This window comes from Notamacropus eugenii, chromosome 1, assembly GCF_028372415.1.
Source record: "Notamacropus eugenii isolate mMacEug1 chromosome 1, mMacEug1.pri_v2, whole genome shotgun sequence".
Taxonomy (NCBI): Eukaryota; Metazoa; Chordata; class Mammalia; order Diprotodontia; family Macropodidae; genus Notamacropus; species Notamacropus eugenii.
In genome coordinates, this window is record NC_092872.1 from 109,563,495 (window position 1) to 109,585,416 (window position 21,922).

The 21,922-nt window shown below is 36.3% G+C and overlaps 1 protein-coding gene and 1 long non-coding RNA gene across 6 annotated transcripts in view; one reads left to right on the forward strand and one right to left on the reverse strand.

Annotated features, from left to right (window-relative positions):
• Positions 1-21,922, forward strand: part of LOC140505765 (uncharacterized) — a 52,676-nt gene that overhangs the window by 21,154 nt on the left and 9,600 nt on the right. For 3 of the 5 annotated variants that reach the window (XR_011967655.1, XR_011967653.1, XR_011967654.1), the window contains exons 3-4: positions 9,866-9,968; positions 17,893-17,965. This is a non-coding gene — a long non-coding RNA (uncharacterized lncRNA). The remainder of the gene's footprint in view (positions 1-9,865; positions 9,969-17,892; positions 17,966-21,922) is intronic. The other 2 variants (XR_011967658.1, XR_011967657.1) reach the window with 2 other exon arrangements.
• On the reverse strand, positions 584-6,731 carry LOC140505763 (cyclin-dependent kinase inhibitor 2A-like). The gene is given in 4 exon segments (XM_072612075.1): positions 584-757; positions 2,335-2,634; positions 6,218-6,414; positions 6,417-6,731. Coding segments are annotated over 3 exon segments (606 nt in total). The 5' UTR covers positions 6,538-6,731; the 3' UTR covers positions 584-757; positions 2,335-2,346.

The following is a 21,922-nucleotide window of genomic DNA, read 5'->3' on the forward strand; positions in this document are numbered from 1 at the left end:
ATGTAACTGGGGGAAAATAAAATACTAAATAATTTTTTTAAAAAATGAATGCTGACTGAGTAAAAATGAATGCAAAGAGAAGACTGATTTCTATGGCCCTCTTTGCAAGAAGCCCAAACAAATAATTTAAATTTAAAAGACATGGAAATAATTTTAATGTTTATTTTATAAATAAAGCAACTAGATGGGTCTATTCACTGATAGATCACTGGGACTGGAGTTGAGGACCTGAGTTCAAAACCAGCTTCAGACACTTACTAGCTGTGCTGGAAAGGCCACTTCATTTCTTTGCCTAGAAGGTGGTTAGGTGGATAGAGCACTGGTCTAGAGACAGGAAGACCTGAGTTCAAATTTGACCTCAGATAGCGTGTGACCATGGGCAAGTCACCTATGTCTATTTACCTTAATCCACTGGAGAAGGAAATGTATAATCCAGTATCTTTGCCAAGAAAACTCCATGGACTGTTGGTCCATGGGTTCATGAAGAGTAAGACTTGATTGAACAGCTACAACAGCACACACTTATTGAGTCCAGACACAGCATCCTGAGCAGCTGCCCAAGTAAGAATAACAGAGACTACTGTTTCAGGGCCTCAGAGAGAAGCAAGTTTATTAAAAAATATAGAAATGCTAAGGGATGTTTAGCTGAAGGCAAAGTAAGGCAGTATAGAAGGAGGAGGACAGGAAGCCTTTGACTGGGACTCTCAGTCTTCTAGCTTTCTTGAGAGCTTTTTAAATTTGCAGAGCGTATCGAAATCTGCAAAAGAAAAGATCAGTCTAAGAAAATTCCATAAGACTAACAGACAAATGTCATTCCTTAGGCCATCCCAGTTCTCATCCCAAACCCCAAAAGTGCTACAAAGAAAAAAACTAGTTTCATTTAACTCAGACAATCTCTTCTTACTGCTTGCCAGGAGGTAGTCAATTTTTTCATAGGATTTTAAAGCACCAACTTCGCTAAATCTACAGACAATTGTATGTATCAGTGTCTGTGTCCTGCTAAGACCCCTCTCTTTCTGTATCCCTCTTCATACTTGGGCTTTCCTTCTATTGATTATCACCAATTTATCTTGTATATATCTTATTTGTGCAAAGTTGTTTGAATGTTGTCTACCTCATTAGACCGTGAGCTCCCCAAGGGCAGAGCTTTCTGCATTTGGGGCGGGGGACGGGGGAGAGAGGGTAATCTCACCGTTTAGCACCGAGATTGGCTCGAAGTAGGTGCTTGGTGGTCAATTAGAGCTGTTTATAAACAAATGTCTCCGGCACGCCACTGCTCTGAAGTTTGCATCTCCAGACCACTCCCCACGCCATCCCCTCCTGTACAATAAGGGAACCCGTTTCTAACAGAGCACAACTCCCTAGCTCTGCGTCCCTCCATTGGATAGCGGTTCCTTTGTGAGCTGTCTTTGTGGATTCCTCGCTCTTGCTATGAACATTTCCACTAGTCTTTGGGGAAAATGGACAAAACCAAGAATGTTGATTTGGAAAGCCTGGGGGAAAGCTGCACCTAGCTCTTTTCTTCTCACCATTACAAATGGTATCGGCTCTACTTACAGATCCCTTTCCACGACTTTGCGAAGGGCATAGAATCTAGTCGCGCGCTGTCCATAGCTATAGAAAGGAGAGGCAAGGGAGGGGGAAAACGGTTTCTGGAAAGCCTAGTATTTCTGCAGAATTGAAGTGGAGAGGACCGTGCAAGGAAATTTTCGGTGAGCAAGTTAATCTACCAAAATAAAAGCTCTGTGATTTATAGTCTTACAGCGCTGTCTGGCGGGCATGGAGAAGTTACTAGACTAGCAAAGGCTGCATTTGAACTCAGCTCTTTCTGACAGAGTTTTCCATCCATTATGCCCCACAACCTCTAAAAATCATCCGTCACAAGGAACGGGTTTATGAAATGGAACTGTATTTATTTCTGTTTTGGTTGCACTCAATTCTGAACACACCTGACCTCAGTAGCCACAGAAGCAACCTGCGTGCTTAGCAGGGTAGCTACATTTTACAATGCATAGAGTGCTGGACCTGTAGTCAGAGAAACCTTTGTTCAAATATGCTTTGAGACACTTACAACCTGTGTGACCACGGGTAGATCACTTAACTTCCCTCAGGTTGTTTTCTTATCTGTAAAACGGGATTAATTGCACCTACCTCCCCGAGTTTTTTTGAGAAACAAATGAGATATTTGAAAAGTGCTTTGCAAACCTAAAAAAGCTAAGTAAGCGATAGTTATTCTATCCTTAACTTTGGTGGTCCTAGAGAAGGGAAAAAGCAGTGGCAGTCTTAACCAAAGAGGCTCCGTACCCACTTACTAATTTTCTATTTTGGCCTCACCTGAGGATCTTATTACACATCCTGGATCTTGGACTTTAGTCCTCCCTTCACCACCTCGCGCAGATAGGAGACCACGAGGTGGTGTCCCTGCTCCTCAGCAAGGTCCACGGGGAGGCGACCCAGGGAGTCCTTGACGTCCAACCGTGCCCCTGCCCGGTGAAGCAGCATCAGAGTGTCCAGGAAGCCCTCCCGGGCAGCGTCGTGGACTGGTAGAGTGAGGGTTGTTCGGTCCGGGGTGTTGGGCTCCGCTCCGTGCTGCAACAGGAGCTCTGCCACGCGCACACTGCCCATCATCATGACCTGGAAGACAAACGACACGGTTGTACACATTAACAAAGCAGCTTGGGAAAATTCCTATGATAAGGCGCAAGAAGTGAGGCTTCTGTTTTATTTATCGCTGTATCCCCAGCACCTACCACTGTCCTACGTACAAACAGGTGCTTTATAATTAAAGTTGAACTTGATTTCAGGATAGAGGTGAGGCACAACACAGCTCCTCGTATGTGAGAAAGTTGGGAGACGTCAGTAGTACAATAACAGAAACGGTGAAGAGGAAGTGAATTTAGGCATGGATGTATGCATTCATTTTTGCAGTACATCAGACTAATAGAGTTGGAAATGTATTTGTCTGCGGCGTTGTTTACAACTCAGAACAAAAACACTAGTTAATTTTAATTTTAATTTGAGAACACTGAGTTGCCCAGGCAGTAGGAGAGGAGACCGCACGGATTTCTGAAGATGGTATAAGTTCGGTGAAATCGCAGAGACGTTCAACTGGCAAAGAATTGTCTCCAGAATCTATTCTCACTTACAGGATATGAAAGATGTAGGGCCATTGAAAAAAGATCAGACTACTGGGTCCATGAGGAATTTAGACTTACGTAAATTGAATTAAATTCAGCTTAAAACTTAGTGAAAAGAATCACAGATTTGTAGGCAGAGAATCTGCGTTTGAATCTAGGCTCAACTACTTACTACTGGTCAAGTTACTTTCTAGGGCTGCAGTTTCCTTGATAGTAAATGAGATCCTAGCCCTAGAGAGAGGACTTCTAAATCCTTACATGAAACTCATCCCAAGGATGTTCAACAATCCAGCCACTCAAATGCTTCCAAGCCATGAAACAGTCACATGAGGTGAGAGTATATACAAGACTATTTGAAGATATTATTATTATTATATAACTATATTATTTTTTAGTTTTCACATGCATATATTATTGTATTGTACTGAATTTTGCTGTAATGTACTGATATGTGGGTAACCCCATTTAATTGACTTTGATTATTTTTTTCAAAGAAAAAATAAATTGTCATGGCTCCTATATAAAGGTCTGTAATTGTCAAATTCTTCTGTGGAACTTTCAAACAAAAATATAATGTACCAGTAGTGATTTTATAGATTTGAAAATAACTATATTTACACAAGTGGCACATAGTTTGGAAAATAAGGTGGCTATTATAATGGAGGGTGGATTAAAACTAACATTTTTTAAAAGTCTGAAAATGCTAAATCAATTTTTCATAAATAACAAAGGCTAAAAGATGAATTTGAGGGTTTTGCTATGTTCATGCAACAGATGGCTGTTTAGGTTGTGAGCTCTGCCACAGCTCATGTCTTTAGCCTTGGTTTCTGATTTTTAAAAAGAAAATTTTGAAACTTAAAAAGAAACCTAGCTTAATTTAGCTTTTATTATTTAGCTAGTTTGGCATATCCCAGGAATACATCTATTTTGTAGACAGCAGAAATGATTATGACATATTATGATTTGTAAACTGTCTTTAAAAATATTTTCCAAAGAGATGTGCTTTGAGTTATGGCAACATCAATGAAATAGATAGCCTCCCCAGGTGATAAGTTTAAGGACAATACTCATGGATTTTAGTTTGATGAGTTCATTTACAAACCAGTTTCATGGCTTTTTAACTTCAGCACTCATACACAGCTCACAAAACTAATAGCAACAATAAAAATCAAAAGATTTGGGGACGAAGTGGGACCAGATCTTGGGGACCATCAAATTCAATGCCCTTATTACTTTAATTTACCTATGTAAATACCAAGTAAATCCCAAATGGTGTACAAATTTTACAAAAAGAGTTGAATATTCATTGCAAATAGTAATAAAGCTGGTCAAAATATTCATTTAAATATTCACTGGAAATAGTAAAGTTATGGAACATTTTCATTTACATTTTATTCAACAATCCTAGTGGTAATCTAGGAGAACCAAATTAGATATTCAAGGGGAAAAAATTCTACAATTCTACAAATGCAATTACGATAATTGTATCACCTCTCATTAAACTTTACATAAAATATTTTATGTAATTTAGTTCACCTCATAAATAAGAGAGAAACAATACGACGTTTATTGAAAGTGTTTTTTAAAAAACTCAGAGTGTTTACAAATAACCCAAAAGATATTTGCTTTCACTAATTGTTTCCAACAATGTACACAGCAGCCAACCCTAATCTGCCCAATCTCGTCTGAATCCAAAAAACTGACTACAGGGGTTGCACCCAGGTTCTAAGTGACTCAAGTTCTCTCCACTTTTTAAAAAGCCATTTAAATATAGTCCTTTTGAACACTGTATTTTAGTCAATTATTTCAAAACATAAACTTAGCTATTTTCTGTCCTTCGCTTCCCTTTTTTTCAAAAGCAATTTTTCAGTTTTCAAAAAAGTTTTTTTTTAGAAGAAATACTCCATTTTGTTTCAATGACCAACTTAAAACATTAAAATACACATTTTAAAATCCAACATTTAGTAGAATAAATAATTTATAAGTGGAAATTGACAACAGTAAAGTACTTTGGTAGACAACAGATACAGCTTCTATCTTAAAGGTGAGCCATTTATTACTTTCGAGGTCACATTTTGAAAAGTAACGAATATAACCATAGCATTTTATTTGCCCCTCCCCCAATATCTGATTATCCATCCACCTCGAAACCAAAATGTCTTCACCCCCACCCCACTCCCCAGATCCACAATAAGCAAGGCACTGTTAATTTTCTCCACGATGAACAGCATTTTTTTGTCCTCTATATAGATGTTTCAGAGTCAGGAGAAAGATGTTTCATTTGTGAGTCTTTGGTTTGTTTGTTTGTTTGCTTGTTTTTACTTTTGTTCTCTCTTTTCTTGGGCAGAGGCTGCAATATTTTTACACGAAATTAGTAAACTCTAAACTAGAATAATCTTGGGATCCTGAAAGGTAACAGTTTATCTCTAGATTTCGGGAGATAGTAGTGGAAGCAGTTAAATGCTTTTGAAAACTAGAGATAGTTTTAACTGAACACACACACACACACACACACACACACACACACACACACACCAATTATTACTTTAGAGGTCACATTTTGAAAAGGAAAGCATTCTCTCTGCCTCTCCCCAATATCTGATCATTTACTAGTCATCCATTTTGCAACTAAAGTATCTTCATCCTGTCCCCACCCCGCACCTCAGATCCAAAAAAAGTTAGGCTTTATTAGGTAACTTTTATATTTAACATTGCTAATTTTCTCCCCTATGAACTATATTTTTAAATCCTGTAGAAGGTTTGAAATCAGGAAAAGATGTGTCATTTGTATACATATACATATGAATTACTCCATCCATTTCATCATCTGGAATACTTAACTATGTAGTTCATTATTTAGAAACACACACCACTCAATAGCGAATGCATTTTTTAAAATTACCATTTCTTTTAACTTTTTCCCTCTGCGAATAATTCGAATCAATACTTCATTCTTTAAAGCCTCCCTTTTATAGGGATCTCTGTAAGACTTCTTCCCTCCCCCCTCCACCCCCCACCTTCCCCCGACTCCTCGCTCCGTTCCACCACCGCCATTCTCTAACACTTCCTTTTCTCTCTACCTGAATGGCGCTCCGGCCGAAGCGGTTCACGGCATTGGGGTCCGTGCCTGATTCAAGAAGCTTCCTTACTACTTCAGTCCGACCTCTAGCAGCAGCTTCTGTTAGCCTCTCTACGGACAGATTCATCCTTTTCTCTGGATCGTGCCTTCTGTGCACCCTGGTTTCTTTGCAGTACCCTGCACCCTTACAACTGCCTCCGAATTAAACACAGCCCGATTTCTGTCTCCCTCCAATTCCCCCTCCTCCCCTATCCCAGTTAACTCCTCAACCACTCCTTTCTTCTTAACAGTCCCTTCTGATTTGACGAACTCTTTCACCATTATTTTTTTGGACCTCCGGTCTTAAAGGGGGGAAGGGCAGACCGCAGCTGAGAAGCGAAGTAGGGAGGAGGGAGGTTGATGAGTCAGGATTACTAGGGGGGAAATAGGGTATTTTCGCAAAGTGTAGGGCTTTGTTACCTTGGTCACTAACTTCTCTTAACTACTGAGTTTATATAAAAGCCAGCTATATCGACAGCTTGGGAAATCTCACTCTTCAGCCTCTTTCTATTTTAAGGGTAAAATCCTACCTTGACGACTAACTATAAAGGAACTTGGCAATGAGCAGGGTGAGTAGACCGCGTGACGGGAAGTAAGAAGCACAGAGAAAAACCGTTCCCCTTCGACACCCCCCTTCTCCATTGCTTTATTACAGAAAAATGTTTTGGCTCTGTGACAGTACCAGAACCTAATATCAAGTGAGCGCCTCTCAGAGACAGTTATAACTGAATGGAGAGAGTTCAGATTCTCTATACAGTGCTGTATCAATGTCATTACTTCGGCATCACCCATTTCCCAATTAAATGGGAGTGCAATGTGATGTAGTAACCAGAATTTTGATTTGGAGTCAGAAGACATAGATTTGAATTCTGGCTCTGCTGCTTAATAATAATAATGATAATTGTGAGTTTAACTTTTCTGAGCATCAAGTATTCTCATCTGAAAGATGAGGGTTGAATTAGCTAAGCTTTATGGCCCTTTCCCCAGCGCTAAATCTAATGACCCTGTACAGACTTTTGAGATCATGATATACGTATGTACAAACACATATATATGCATGTGTACACACACGCAGATATCGCGAAGAAACTGGGGCTATTTAACCTGATGAAAAGAAGATTTAGGAGGCACATTATAACAGTCTTCAAGTTTTTGAAAAGTTCTTATGTAGGAGATAGACTAGACTTGATTTGCTTGAACCCAGAGGGGAGAACTGCAAGCAGTGTGTGAAAGAAAGGTCCAGAGAGTCAGTTTTAAACTTGATATAAGCAAAAAAAACTTCATAATATTCAGTGCTGTCCTAAAGTGAAATGAGTTGCCTTGGAGGTTAGAAGATCCCCTCAGTGCATATCTTTCATCAACAAGTATTTATTAAGATTAACATCCTAGACACTGAGGAACACAAAGATTTTTTTTTTAATGTGCTGGCCTCCAAAGAGCTCACACACTGATGGAGAGAGATATCATAAATGTATAGAGATGAATCAATACATGAAAATACAAAGTAATTTCAGAGAAGGCACTAACAAATAGTGGGGGCGAGGGGCAAGATGTGTAAACATTTCGTGTAGGAGGTGGCATGTATATACTTTGTCTCCTCCCTGCAAAGAGAGTACACCAGAGAGTACAATGTATCAGGTACATAAGTATTATTAGAATTGGATATTCATTGAAAACCAGGCGGGGGGATGGAAATGTTGTAGAAATGTAGCATTATTCCATATGTAGGGGAACTGCAGTTATCCTGGAAAGTGTCCCTAGGTAACTGTGATTACATTTGTTTACAGCTTAGAGTAAAACAGAGCTCTTAAAGTGAGACAGAAACTCTTCTTGGGATGGGGTGGAGCATGAAAAATAGAGATGGAAAGAAGAAATTGTCATAGGACCTTACTGGCTATCTAGACCAACCCATACATGAAAGGAATCCTCACTATAACATACCAGAAGAATGATTCTACTGTCTGTGCTTGAAGACCTCTAAGGAGGAGAGAAACCTCTGCAGCTTGAGAATGTTTAATGTGCCTTTGAACAACTCTATTCAGAATTTTTCGCTTCCGTCAAGCCTTAATTTTCTCTTTGGGACTTTCACCCCTAGTTCTACCCTGTGGGGCCAAAGAAATCAAATCCAATCCTTTTTCATGTAAGATTTAATCCTCCACTTGATCCTCATATGTGACAAACTTATGTCCCTTCACCATCCCGGCTGCTTTTCTCTGTGCGTTTTCCAGGATTTAACACAATACTATAAATGAGGACCAAAGAGGGCAGAATATCATTGGAACCATTAGCTCTTTGTTACTGGTTTACCTTCTTAATGCTTCTCAAGACTGAATTAGCTTTTTAAAATTTTTGGCGGGGAAGAGATGCCACACCATGGCTACTTATTCAGATGGAGCCTGCAGACTGCTAACTATTATTCCTAATGTTGTGTCATATGTAAATTTGATAAGTATAGCATCTACATACTGTTATCCAAAATACTGATAACTGTTAAACAGTAGAGGACCAAATACAAAAACTTAGAGATCACTCTATTAGAGAACTCCTGCCATACTAACATTGAATTTTTAACAATTACTCTCCAATGGGCTCTGAATCCATGTGGTTGTTTTACTGTATAATACATAACTCTTCATATTATCCAAAAATGGCATGAAATACTTTATTAAAAGCTTTGCCAACATTAATTCATCGTTGGTGGAATTGTGAATTGATCCAGTCATTTTGGAGAGCAATCTGGAATTATGCCCAAGGAGTTATTAAACTGTCTAAACACTTTGGCCCAGCAATACCACTACTTGTTCTACTTCTGAATATAATTAGTGCAAGAGGAAAAGAATCCATATGTTCTAAAATGTTTATAGCAGCTCTTTTTGTCATGGCAAAGAACTGGAAATTGCAAGGATATTCATCAATTGAGGAATGACTGAATGCATTGTGGTATATGATTGTCATGGAATACTTCTCTGCTATAAGAAATGATAAGCTCAATGATTTTAGAAAAACATGGAAAGACTTGCACAAAATAATGAAGCGCAAAATGAGCAGAACCAGCAATGGTGTTTTAAGAATGACTTTGAATGAATAAGTTATTTTAATGATTATAAAAACCCAAACTAACTATAAAGGATACATTAAGAAAGACGCTATCCACATCCAGAGAAAGAACTAATAAATAGGTGCATAGAATAATTTTACAATTGTATATATATATATTGTTTAATGGTGGTGGGGGGAGAGAAAATTTAAGCCATGGGAGAAAAAAAATTACAAGACAATTTCGTTGTATATTTGAGAGAAATGGTAAGTTGTGAGTAGAGGATTTGCAGTTTCATGTGCAATCATCTTTTTTGTTATACTATGTTATAGAAATGCTTGTTTTATCCCATAAATTAAAAATTAAAATTTAATAATGAAAAAGTTTTGCTAAAAATCTAAGTAAACCATATCCTCTGCAATCCTCTATATCTATTAGTTTAGTAAGTCTATTAAAATGTAAATTAGGTTAGACTGGCATGACCCATTCTAAATGAAGTCATGTTTGGCTCTTTGTAAACACAACATCTATTTCTAGTTGTTCACAAACCATCTCTTTAATGATCCTTTCTAGAATGATGCAGCTACACAGCATGATGGATGAAGCACTGGATCCTGAGTTAGGAAGATCTGAATTCAAATGTAGCCTCAGTTACTTACTAGTTGTGTGACCCTGGGTAAGTAACAACCTCTCAGTCTCAGTTCCCTCATTCATAAAATGGTCATATTAATAGCACCTACCACCCAGGACTATTATGAGGCTAAAATACAATAATATTTGTAAAGCACTCTGCAGATCTTAAATCTCTCTATGAATGTTCGCTATTAGTAATTCTCAAGAATCTAAGCCAAAGTCACTAATCTAATAGAGTTGACAGACTGTTCTCATCCTTTTTGAAAAATCAAGATATTGGCCCTTTTCCAATCATGTGGGACTAATAATTTTCTATAATTTTTCAAATCTCAACAATAATTTCTGGCAGTTCTTTCATGACCAGAAGATGTAGATGCTCTCTCACTTATTCCTCACTTTCTAACTCCTTACTCACTTAGTTTCTCACTAATTCTCTTACTAACTCCTTGGGTATCAATTCCATGTTAGTTATTTTTGTTCTGTCATTTACAATGCAAAGGTCATTCTCCTTAGCAGAGAAAACAAAAACAAAATAAGTATCAAATATTTCTACTCTAAAGATACTATCCCTTCCTTGCTTTTCCATCTTCTAATAGAGTTTTTAAAATCTTCTTAGATTTCTTCATCTGTCTAAGGTTATTATGAGCTTTTTAAAAGTATTCATGATAATCTCTTTACAAGACTATGCCATGCTCATCTTTTGTTACTTGGCCTTTCTTTCATATTTTGTATATTTTTCTTTTAAATGTAAGTAAGCTAGTAAGTTTCTTGTTAATCACACTGTTCTCCTTGGACAGATACCATTTTTCCTCTTCATTGTAATTGGTTCTCTTGGTGCCTTCAGAATTTCATTCCTGGGCTGACTTTCCCTGATGTAATCTCTGGCATCATACCCATCTTTCCTCTAAGCCTTTTGAAATATGCCTTTGTGAAATGTAGGGTACACGTCAAACTATGTCTAGATTCCCTTCCTTGTCTATCAACTCTAGGATGGAGTGATCATCGGATCCCCGCCCCCCCCCCCCCACCAAGATTTCAGTCATTTCCACCCTAGCAACCAATTCCTCCCTCTTAATGAGAATCAGATGCAGAATAGAGTTTTCCCTTGTTGGTTTCTCCATAATTTGAAAGATGAAACCACCACTACAGCAAAGCAAGAAACCATTAGCTATTCTGCTTTTAGCGGAGAAAACTCCAGCAGACATCTGGGTAAAGATTCCATGCTTACCATATCATACCTTTGTGCAGGCTTTTCCAAACTTCTCATTTATTTTTTCTTTCTACATAAGTGACTGGTTGCATATTCCAATGACAAAAATCACTTCTATTTATCCCTCATTTGTCTTTCAGTCAAATTTTCTTATGTTTTTTCCTCGAGTGATTGTCTTTGGATTTGTGTATCATATTGAAGGGAGAAGGGAATTTTATGGTAAAAAAGTAGGATATCTGAAAAGAGGCACAGGCCTATGAAATGTTGCTTCTTTTCTACAGAAAGGTCAAAATACCCCCCACTATGTCTCTAGGAGTTGTGGGCCTGGGAAAAGGGAATTCAGGGTAAGGAGGAGATCCTTCAGCCTTCTAATTTCCCTTTATTCTCTCTTTCTTCTGCCTTCCCTTATTAACCCCTTTTCCTTGTCTTTTGTCCATATTCATTACTTTAGAGTGGAAAAACTAAAGCTCTCTGTGTGTATGTGTGTATATATATATATTATATACATATATATGTATGTATATTATATCTTGTAATTACATTTTGTATACAAAGTTTCTATCTTTGTATATTAGATTTTCTTAGAATGAGATAGACATGTGGTTCTCTGTGTAATATTTGAATCCTTTGAGATCTAGAGGGGAAAATATGACCTGGGTATATTACATATATATGTATATTTTATATATATGTATAATATACATATATAAATATATTCAAACTTAAGGAGAAACTACATATTGACTTAAAAAAACCTCAGTATAGGATAATGGGAAGAGCAATGGTTTGATAGTTATGGAAGCTTACTTCTAACTCTTAACTGTCACAGAATTTCCAAGTCAGAAAGGATGTTAGAGACTATTTAGTCCAACCCTTACCATCTATAAAGTTAAGGAAAAGTAGTAATCTAGAGTTTTGTATAAAGATATATAGTTAGGAGAAACCCATTGTTAATTGTTTGGAAGTTTTTCCTTACATCAGTCCTTACTTAATCTGTCATTATTTAAGCTCCACCCATTGCTCCTAGTTCTTTCCTCTGTAGCCAAGAAGAGAACAAGTTGACCAATTCTTCCACAACAACCCTTTTAACACTTGAAGGCAGGAATCATCCTTCTCTAAGTTATTTGGGAAGCTATTTAAGAATTTTTTAACTAAGGTATTTCTGGGGAGGAGTAGGATAAAGAAGGTCAATTCTGCTGCTAGTTATCCATTTTAATTAAAAGTTCAATAGGAAAGAAATTTAAAATTAATTACCAAATATTTTTCAAGCACAGACAGTTTTATGAATGATTATACCATATGCAGCCTATGTGGGGTGGTTACCCCTCTCTTTGTTACTAACTCATTTCCTTAATAATTCTCATCCTGCATTCTAAGGCAATCAAGGGATACATTATATTATTTCCTTAAAAATTACAAGTATGTAAACCAATTAGCTCAGAGTTGCCACACTATACATAAACTGGGGAAACATTTTGTCCCATATGTTTTTGTTCTCCCTTCTCCTATCCCATCCCCTCCTAAACTCTTGATTTTATTTGTTTTGTTGTTTTTAGTTGTGTTTGACTCTTTGTGACCCCATTTGGGTTTTCTTGGCAGAGATATTAGAATGGTTCACCATTTTCTTCTCCAGCTCATTTTACAGATGAGGAAACTGAGGCAAAAAAGGGCAAGTGACTTGCTCAGGTCACACAGCTATTAAGTGTCTGAAGGCCACATCTGAACTCATTCACTATGCCATCTAGCTGCCCCTCTTGATAGGCTTAAATTATTTATGAAAGTAGCAAATAATAAAATAAACGCATAAAGTTTATAACCAGAAATCACCTTATGTTCTACACAAACAAGAGAAAGAAACCTTTGAATAGAACAATTCTCACCAAAGCTTTTTAAACTCTTCCTCGAAAAGTTAAGAAGCACAGTTCTGTCAGGAAAGTACTTTGTCTCTCAATAATACTTTTCAGAATTTCTTTTCCATACAGGATAGGGGTTAAATTAAATTATCTCAAAAGATCCCTTTAGACTTTTTTCTCCCTGACAGTTACCTGATTCATTCTCTCAGAAAAAAGCTTCTTACTCCCTTCTCTGTGCACTCCATCGACATAAATCTCTGCAGATAACAGTGCATTATGTATTTAAAGATTTTGTGCTCTTGACAATGGTGTTAGAGAAGTATTTGTTATATTGCCAACAAAATAGCATTGAAGAGAATCTGTTCATAATGTCGAACAATTTGATCATAATTTTCCTCCTTGATCATTTGTTGGCCAGCAGAGAAATATTTCTAGAAAAAGATAGTGATGGCAAAATGCTGTTATATAAGCACAGGTTTAGGAAAAGTCATCAAAAATCTCCAGAGATGAATTAGATTTACATTATTGACAAGATTTACTTTTAAACTTGAAGTATAATTCATGAAACTCAAAAGAATAGCTTATTTTAAATAGATGTCACTGATGAAAAGATATATCTTTATATTAAAAAGTGTTCGTTGCTCAAATATTGCTTGTATTTGAGGCCTTCTTATGTCTAGCAATGCTTGATACAAGGAAGGTGGTATGGAGGAGGGAATCATATCTGAATATAAATATGTATTTATTACAGTAAACACACACATGCCATAACCAATGAAGAATTGTTTACCAGGATAGACATAGATAGTATCTGTTAGACAAAGTTCACTTTCAACTTCCTTCTTGGCATATATCACAAATATTTTATTCCCTTTGACAAACGATAAAACAAGAATAGGGTCCCATTTCAGCATTTGGTCATGTTAGATATGTTTAGCACATAAGTTCCCTATGATTCTTCTACCTTCAAAGCAACCACTTTTCATCAGAATATTGTGTAAAGGCTGTTAATTGTAGTTTCCACTTACAAAATTTTTTCCACTGCTGTTACTTACTTAATGTATAATTGTGGAAAATCCAATTAATTTTTCTTGGTCTCATTTTTTCCTGCTCTAAAAATGTGAAGAAACTGATACTACCTATATTTATCTATTTACCAAGTTTATTGTGAGAATAAATAAAGGTGTACCTCAAATTATAAAATATGTGTGTTCCTGAAATCTGTGTTAATCAAATTTTATTTTCAATACACATGAAAAATACTACTAAAATAGTGCTACAGTGAATCTTATCAAGAGGTAAAGCATTTTTCAAAGTTTCTATCTCTGTATATTAGATTTTCTTAGAATGAGACAGACAGGTGGTTCTCTGTGTAATATTTGAATCCTTTGAGATCTAGAGGGGAAAATATATAGATAACTTTAATAATTGGGAAGTTTTTCATATATCAAACCAGAATCTTCCTCTGTATGTAATTTGAATCCATTACTCTTGGGTCTGCTCTCAGGGGATAAGCAGAACAAGTCTGATCTTTCTTCCACATGAAAGACCTTCAAATACTTCTCCAGGGGCAGCTAGGTGGTGCAGTGGATAGAGCACCAGTGCAGGAGTCAGGAGGATCTGAGTTCAAGTCTCACCTCAGACACTTGACACTCACTAGCTGTGTGACCTTGGGCAAGTCACTTAACCCCAATTGCCTCATCCTGGGTCATCTCCAATCATCCTGATGAATATCTGGTCACTGGATTCAGATGGCTCTGGAGGAGAAGTGAGGCTGGCGACCTGTACAGCCCTCCTTCACTCAAAACAAAGGCAAGTGTAAGTCATGTAATTGTTTCTCTGATGGCATGTTCTTCTTCGGCAACGAAGGACGAACACCTTTCTTCATGCTAATCCCTCCCAGTTCCTTCAAATGATCTTCATATGTAAAGATCTCAAAGTCATTCATTGTACAGGTCTCTTGATGGAAGTATAGGTTATCAATGCTGTTCCTAAAATATTGTGTTCAGAGTTGAATGAAATTTTCCAGATATGACCTTACCAGGGCAGAGTATAGTAGAACTATGACGTAGTACAAGTTAGTAGAACTAATATTGGGGTGCAGGTCAGACCATGCCAATATTTTCTGTCCTCTATCAGGATTTCAAAGAAAAGTTTCTATTATACAAGGATTCCATCATTTCAAGTTACTTTCTTTAAGTAGCATAAGAATGCAGGGTTTTTTCTGACCAGTCACATTAGCTAGTAGGTTCATATTGAGCCAAAAGTGACTAAAAACTTGATTTTTTTGAGATTCATAACTATATCTAGTCATATTTCTTCCATTTTATACTTGTGGGGTTGACTTTTTTTTGGGATGCAAGAGTTAATTTTTAAATTTGTCCCTACTAAATTTTATCTTGTTAGATTTGGCTCAAAATTCTACCTAAGATGTTTTTGGGATCTTGACTTATTCATCCAGTAGGTTGGTTGTCAATGATAGCTTTGTGTCATATGATAATCTTACAGAATGTCATCTGCATCTTCAACCAAATCTTTGATAATAATAATGATAATCAACTGAACAGGGTATTCCACTGGGATCCTCCAAAAATGATGAGAAATCCAAATTCATTTAAATTTATCCTAATTTTGACATATCTTTACCATGAGATATTGCCAAATGTTTTGCAAATCAAGGTAAAGTATAACTTTGGCATTGAATGAATGAATGAAAAAAATTGCTAAATGCTTATAATGTTCTAGGCGTTGTGGGAATTGCTGAAGAAATAAAACAGAGATTAAAATCCCTGCTTTTAAGAGGTTCACATTTTAATATAAGGATGCAACATGTGTAGCACAGTTGTGGCTAGGGAAGGATATTTTAATTGGGCAGTCAAAGGGTGGAGCCAAAGGGTAGTAAATTGACTGCTGAGCTAGGTACTCTCTTAATATCAGTCCCTGCTGTTAAGAAGGGTATCAACTTTACATCAGTCATTTTTGTTCTTTTCTTTCCAGTCCAAAGATAATTCTCCTTGAGAGAAACACACACACACACACACACACACACACACACACACACACACAGAGTAAGACTTGAACAGCCCTTCCCCTTAGCATCATCTCATCCATTCTCTTCTTTGAACCTCTTCTTTTCCCTTAAAAACTTAAAATCCTCTTTTCTTGTCCTTAGGTTTCTTGAACAGCCCAGTCTTAGCTCATTCTGAGCATTAGCACTTCTGATACAATTTTTACAGGACTAAGATATGTTTTTAATGTTATTTTCCTTTATCTATCTTGTTTCACTCTTATGCACTTGTCTTTTTAACAACCTAAGTTATTTAATTGGCTCTCTTTATATCCATAGCAGTAAAAAGAAAACAACACTGTCCTTTAATGCAGTGTAATCAAATAAGAGTATTGGCTCTGGCTTCAGAAACAAAGGTACAGGTATCAATGCTGAGATTTACTACTTCTGTGGTCTTGAAAAAATCCATTACACTCTGACAGCCTCATATGTAAAATGAAGGCTTTGTATTAGATGACCTCTGAGGACCCTTTTGGCTTTAGAGCTAAGATTCTGTTGATCTTCATTACATTTTTTTTTCACCCTTATGTCCTTATTTCATTCTTGAGAAACTGCTATTCTTTTGTGATGTGATTTCTAAAGAATTTAAGTTCATTGGATTTTCCTATACTTTTTTTTCAAAGTCTTTGAAGTCTGATGTCCTAAATATCGGAATGTATGTCAGATCATGCCAAGATTTTTTTGTCCTCTATCAGGATTTCTAAGAACAATTTCTATTGCATGAGGATCCCATCATTTCAAGTTTAATAACCAGTGTCATTGTTAGTCAAGTACAGAATATTCTTTCTAACAGTCACTCATTTCCTGTAACTTTTTGAAAAATGAAATAACTTTTGTTTTTGCAAAGAGGAAAAAGAAAAGAGAGAAGGGGTAAAGGAGACAGACAGAGAGAGAGAGAGAGAGAGAGAGAGAGAGAGAGATTCTTGAAGGAAAACTTGAATTTCAAGAGGCGAGGGAGAAAAAGCATTCCAGAGATGAGGGACAGCTAGTTAAAAGACACAGAGATGTGAGATGCAGCCTAATGTGTGAAGAACAGTAAGAAGGCCTGCATGTCTGGCTCACAAAATGATTTGGGGTGGGGGTGGGGGGTGGAGTAACCTGTAAGAACACTGGAAAGATAGGAAAGGTCAGGTTGTGAAGAAATTTAAACATAACTAGGAGAGAAAAATTTGATTTGAGAATTAACAGGGAGCCATTGGAGTTTATTGAGTAGGCCAGTGACATGGTCATAGCTATGCTTTATTTTTTTACATTTATTTATTTTAATTTTAATTTATGGAATAAAACAAGCATTTCTATAAGAAAGTATTTAAAAGATGATTGCATACAAAACTATTATGTACAACTTGCTATTCCTTTTAAATATATAAAAGTTATCATGTAATTTTTTTTCTTTTTTTCTTCCCTCCCTCCTTTCCCACCTTAGAGATGGATATCATTAGACACAAAAAGGTATATATCTAAAATTGGAAAACTATTAACATAATTGATTATATCAATAATAAAAGTTTAAAAATAATATGGTTACATCAATAGATTCAGAAGAAGCTTTCGAAAAATACAACACATTTCTATTAAAAATACTTGAAAGTATTGGGATAAATGGATTTTTCCTTAAATTGATAAAAAAAAAATCTAAAATCATCAGCAAGCACTATTTGTAGTGGGGATAAGCAAGAAGTCTTCCTAGTATGATCAGATGTGAAACAAGGATGCTCACTGTCACCAATATTATTTAGTATTGTATTGGAAATCTTAGCAATAGCAATAAGAGAAGAAAAAGAAATAGAAGGAATCCGAATAGGGAATGAAGTAATAATACTATCCTTTTTTGCAGATGATTTGATGATAAACTTGGAAAATCCCAAAGACTCAACTAAAAAGTGAGCTGAAACAATAATTTTAGTAAGGTAATTACACACACACACACACATACTCACACATATATATCTAAAATTATACGTGTGTAAACTCACACACACATATATGTATATATGTATATATATATATAGAGAGAGAGAGAGAGAGAGAGAGAGAGAAAGAGAGAGAGAGAGAGAGAGAGAGAGAGAGAGAGAGAGAGAGAGAGAGAGAGACATAAGGATATAGCAGGATATAAAGTAAATTCACATAAATCATCAGCATTCCTATATGTCATAAACAAAAATAGTAAAAGATACCCCATTTAAAAGAACTCTAGACAGCATAAAATGTCTGGGATTCCACCTGCCAAAACAAATCCAGGAATTGTATAAACAAAATCATGAAAAAAATATTTAAACAAAATCAGATTTAAATAATTGGAGAAATATTACTTGTTCAGGGATAAGCAGGGTCAATATAATAAAGACAAAATTTTTACCTAAACTAATTTATACATTCAATGCCATCCCCATTAAATTACCAAAAAAAGAACTATACTGAATTAGAAAAAATAAAAACAAAATTCATTTGGAAGAACAAAAATTCAAGAATATCAAAGGGACTAATGAAAAAATGTAAAGGAGAGAGGTTTAGCAGTACTAAATCTTAAACTATGTTATGAGGCAGTAATTATCAAAACTATGTAGTACTGGCTAAGAAATAGAAAAATAGATCAGTGAAACAGAGAAAACATACAATTTATACCAGCAAACAAATAGAATAACCTTGTATTGGATAAGTGTAAAGACCTGAGATTTTGGGATAACAGTTCATAACTATGCTTTAGGAAAATTACTTGGCAGCCATATGGAGAATGTGAGGGGAGAGTGATTTGAAGCAGGAACAACAATTTGAAGGTTATTGCAATATTCTAGGCAAAGGATGATAAGAGCCTGAACTAGGGTGGTGCTCTCTGGGTGGAGAGCAGAAAGAATGGAGATATTGTGAAGAAAGATAGGACAAGATTTGGTAAATGATTAGACATGTGAGGGAAGAGCTGAGAGTTTGAAGATGACACTAAAGTTGTTGACCTGGGTAACTAGAAGGGTGATTGTGCCCTTGACAGTGATAGGATCAGAAGGGGGTGTTTCTGGGAGTAGAGATGAGTTTTGTTTTGGACATATCCAGTGTGAGTATGAGATACTATGAGACAATCTCTTCAAAATGTTCATGAGGCAGCTGGTGATGTCAGAGTCTCTTAGGGGAGAGATTATATCTGGATATTTAAATATGGGAATCATTTATATAAAGATAATAACTGAACCTTTAAGAACTCACCAAGTAAAAGAATATCTAGAAAGATAAAAGTTTATAGCACAGATCCTTGGAGGACACCCACAGTTAGTAGTGTAACACAGATGAATATCCAGCAAAGGAGACTGTCAGGTTGCAAATAGACCGGTACCAGGAAAACCAAGAGAGAGCACTGTCAGAAAAACACAAAGAGGGGAGGGTATTCAGGAGAATCCAGTGTCAAATGTGGCAGAGAGATCAAGAAGGAATGAATACTGAGAGGACATTAGATTTAGCAATGAAAGGATCATTGTTAATCTGGAGAGACAACAGACATGATCTAGTGTGAAGTTTTGTTTATTTGTTTGGCTTTTTTGGATGGGGGGAGATTTAATCTGGTTTATAGGCAACAAGAAAGGAATCAATTATATAGTGCTTTGAAAAATTTATGAAGTGCTTTATACAAGGAATCCCCAAAGTCTTAGTGCATTTTAAAAGTCTTTATAGCTTAGAACAGCACTAAGACTTTTGGGACACCCTGTATAAATAATTTCATTTGAACCTCCCAATAACCCTATGGATTAGATTTTAAAGGTATTATCACCTCACTTTATTGTTGAGGAAACTGAGGCCCAGAGATCAGCAGAATTTAAGTGCAAGTGTTTTCCTGATTCCTTGTCTAATACTTGATTTTCCATACTATGGTAACTCTTGTTTGCTTTCTTTCCATATAATATCAGTGTTACCCTTGATCTTTCTAGACAAAACACAATATGTAAGGGCACTACTACTTCACACAGACCCAGAGGTAAACAGCTTCAGCCTCAGGGGATATTATTGAGTACAATAAAATTTCATTTTCTTATCCATTAGGTAGGAAGGAGAGGAAATGCCCCTCCTCCCCTTCAAGTATTCAATGCTCTTCTGATCTTTAACACCTTTCTTCTATTAAAACAGGAAAGGTTCTGATTCTTCATTTAAATTTGTTGAATGGTTATAATTGAGTGTTCATTAGTTTCAGTTCAGATGCTTTCCCAGTTTAAATAATTTGTTTCTATGGAAAGATGGATGTTAAAATAACCAAAGGCATTATCAAGCAGACGGAGAAATTATTTGGTAGCAGAACAAAAAAACAGTGAATAAGGTGGAGAAAGTGCTGAATTTGGGCTCAGGAAACCTGAATTTGAATCTAGATTCTGCCACTTATTATCTATGTGTCATTGAGCAAGTCATTTAGATTGAGTGTCTTCATTTTTAAACATGAGAATTGGACTAAATGACCTCAGATGCCCTTGCAGTTCTAAGTCTATGACCCTTAAAGCCCTACTATTCAGAGCTCATTGGTAAAGATGACTTTCCTGTTAGGGTGACCAAAGAGGAGAAAGGACAGAAGGAATTATTATGTAATAGTTTACATTTCTAGGCCTACAGCCTTATATTATTATTATTGCAGTATCTAGTAATGACCGAGGAAATACTGTACATCTTGTCATTAAAGGCACAATTATGTTTATTATGCTCTATTTATGTAGGGACAAGACCTGTAATTATATACAGGGTATACCCAGATGAGGAAATTCCCTCTACCATTGCAAGTCAGTGCCTATCAATTATATAGTCACAGAAAGTTACCTCACTACTGCTAAGATTAAGTGACTTGCACAGGGTCACATAGCTAGTATGTGTCAAAGATTTGGACCCAGATCTTGACTTCAAGGTAAGCTCTCTATCCACTATGCCACATCAACTCTGCTTTTTCTGTTTACTAATGCAGGAAAATGGACAGTGGATTTTGGAAATCTTTTTTATAACAAAGATTAATAAATTAAATTTATTGAGAAATACCTGGTTAATCAGAAAACTCAATTAATGCTTACTGATCATCATGGTGCCTGACTTGTGCATGGTGCTTAATAAGGTCCTGATGAATTATCAAATGAATAAACAAGGCATCTACCTACACCCAGGATTCTCAATCTTTTTTGTGCATGTCTTAAGCCACACCATCCCTTTAGAAGTTCTTAGAATAGTATTTTTAAATGAATCAAATAAAATGCATAGAAAGGAAGGACACAAGTATTTATTGAGCACACACTGTGTCAGGCACTGTGCTAAGTGCTTTCCAAATACTATCTCATTTGATCCTCACTACAAAATGAGAGGTACATGCTATTATTCACATTTTACAGTTGAGGAAACTGAGGAAGACAGAAGTTAAATGACTTGTTAATGTGTCTATGAGGCCAAATATGAACTCAGGTCTTTGTGATTCCAGGCCCAGTTCTCTATTCACGGATCCACCCAGCTACATCTAATTAGGATTACAAAAGAAAGCAAAGGGTAGTAAAAATAAAACTGTACTTTTTCCCCATCCAGATTTGCAATCCTGCCCCTGGAATTTATCTATGGATTCCACAATTTTTAACTCTTTTTGCCCATTTTAGAATAGTCTAAAAACCAAGCATCAAGAAGAATTATATGAAATATTAGTTTTTATTTAATTGGATTCCATCAATTTTTATAAAATTCCACTTCAGATGATAAAATATCAGAAGTAGTTGGGATCTTGAAACCATCTAGTAATAACCTCTCAATTTATATGTATATAAGGAAACTGAAGTCCATTGAGGTTATGTCACTTACATAAGAGCAAATGATGTCAAATGTCAGAAATGGCACTCTAATCCAAGACAACCCCAAGTAGCTCAGTGGGA